The sequence below is a fragment of the Ceratina calcarata genome, unplaced genomic scaffold (assembly GCF_001652005.2).
Source record: "Ceratina calcarata isolate Rehan_Ccalc_2016 unplaced genomic scaffold, ASM165200v1 scaffold282, whole genome shotgun sequence".
In the NCBI taxonomy this organism is placed as follows: domain Eukaryota; kingdom Metazoa; phylum Arthropoda; class Insecta; order Hymenoptera; family Apidae; genus Ceratina; species Ceratina calcarata.
In genome coordinates this window covers 94,851-95,978 of record NW_017150507.1, presented here as the reverse complement: position 1 = coordinate 95,978, position 1,128 = coordinate 94,851, and the positions used below count along the sequence as shown (strand labels likewise).

The 1,128-nt window shown below is 35.5% G+C and overlaps 1 protein-coding gene across 1 annotated transcript in view; it reads left to right on the top strand.

The window, feature by feature from the left end:
* The first annotated feature begins 430 nt into the window (after window positions 1–430).
* LOC113464165 (uncharacterized) overlaps window positions 431–1,128 on the top strand; it is a 46,515-nt gene continuing 45,817 nt past the window's right edge. The window contains 1 exon segment of the mRNA XM_085342313.1: window positions 431–495. Within this exon segment, the coding sequence (XP_085198439.1) occupies window positions 431–495 (65 nt within the window).

The following is a 1,128-nucleotide window of genomic DNA, read 5'->3' as shown; positions in this document are numbered from 1 at the left end:
TTCGTGCACTTCCACCACACTCTTTCGTCGCCGGTCTGAGAAATGGATGGGTTACAGTAACTTCAGTGGTAACTTCTCCTGATCAAAGTTACCAGCCCGTAACGACTTTCGGTATTTCCAAAGCTCTTGATGCCGTTCCAATTAACTTACGTAACGGTTTCGATAAAATCTCTCTTTAAATTCCCGCCCCCTCGTCCGTACACATTCTTTTTACTTTATCGTAATAGCAGCTTTATTTAATTTCGCACATAGCAAGCAGATAAACAAATGGGTTAATGCATTTCTCAGTAAAGGTTTTCAAGTAAAAGAGGAATCACACGATCATTTCTTATCAAACGTTTCATTTTCGCGGCAGGACGAAATAAATTAAGTGACGATGTGAAAAGTTTATTAAGCAAAGCATACGGTCGTAAAAAGTTTTGCGTACAAGATGTCGCTCAGGCACTTACACGGGCCGAAATTTATGGTCTTGACGGTCAAGTGGAAGCTCAGACAGTGAGTAAATTCACCTTGCGGTCCCTCGGTCCCGAAGGTACTAAAGTTTGGTAACTAAACACTACTCGAGGGAGTCACCAATTAGACCAATTTTTGGCCAACATGCTAATACAGCTCTACCTTATCTAGGTTTGGCTAAAAGGTGTAATTCTTGGACTTGAGAAGTTTTAAAAGTTTTCTTAAATAAATAATAACCTTCGTTCTCCCTAATTTCCCCAAGTAAGGATAAAAAGACATGTATACACTTAATTACATATATTATTACTTTATCATTTTATTATGCTTACTAATTATGTGCCTAAGTAAAACATTTTTGAATAACAAATATTATTTTTTTATAACATTAATTAAACATTCTGAGATCAGAGTTTGCAATCGACGAATGAAATTATTTGCAATTTGGAACGACTGTAGGTTCCTTGAAGTAACTGTCTTGTACTATCGATTGAACATCAAAGACTAACTTTATTACATGCTATTACAGTGTTTTAATTATTTCCGAAGGTAAATTAATTGTCGCTGAAGTGAAACCTAAACTATTGATCAGCAAAGTTCGTAAACGACGTTAATGAAAACTAGTTTCTCAATAATATTTCTTATTACAGTAAGGCAACTCATTTCATACTTTACTGT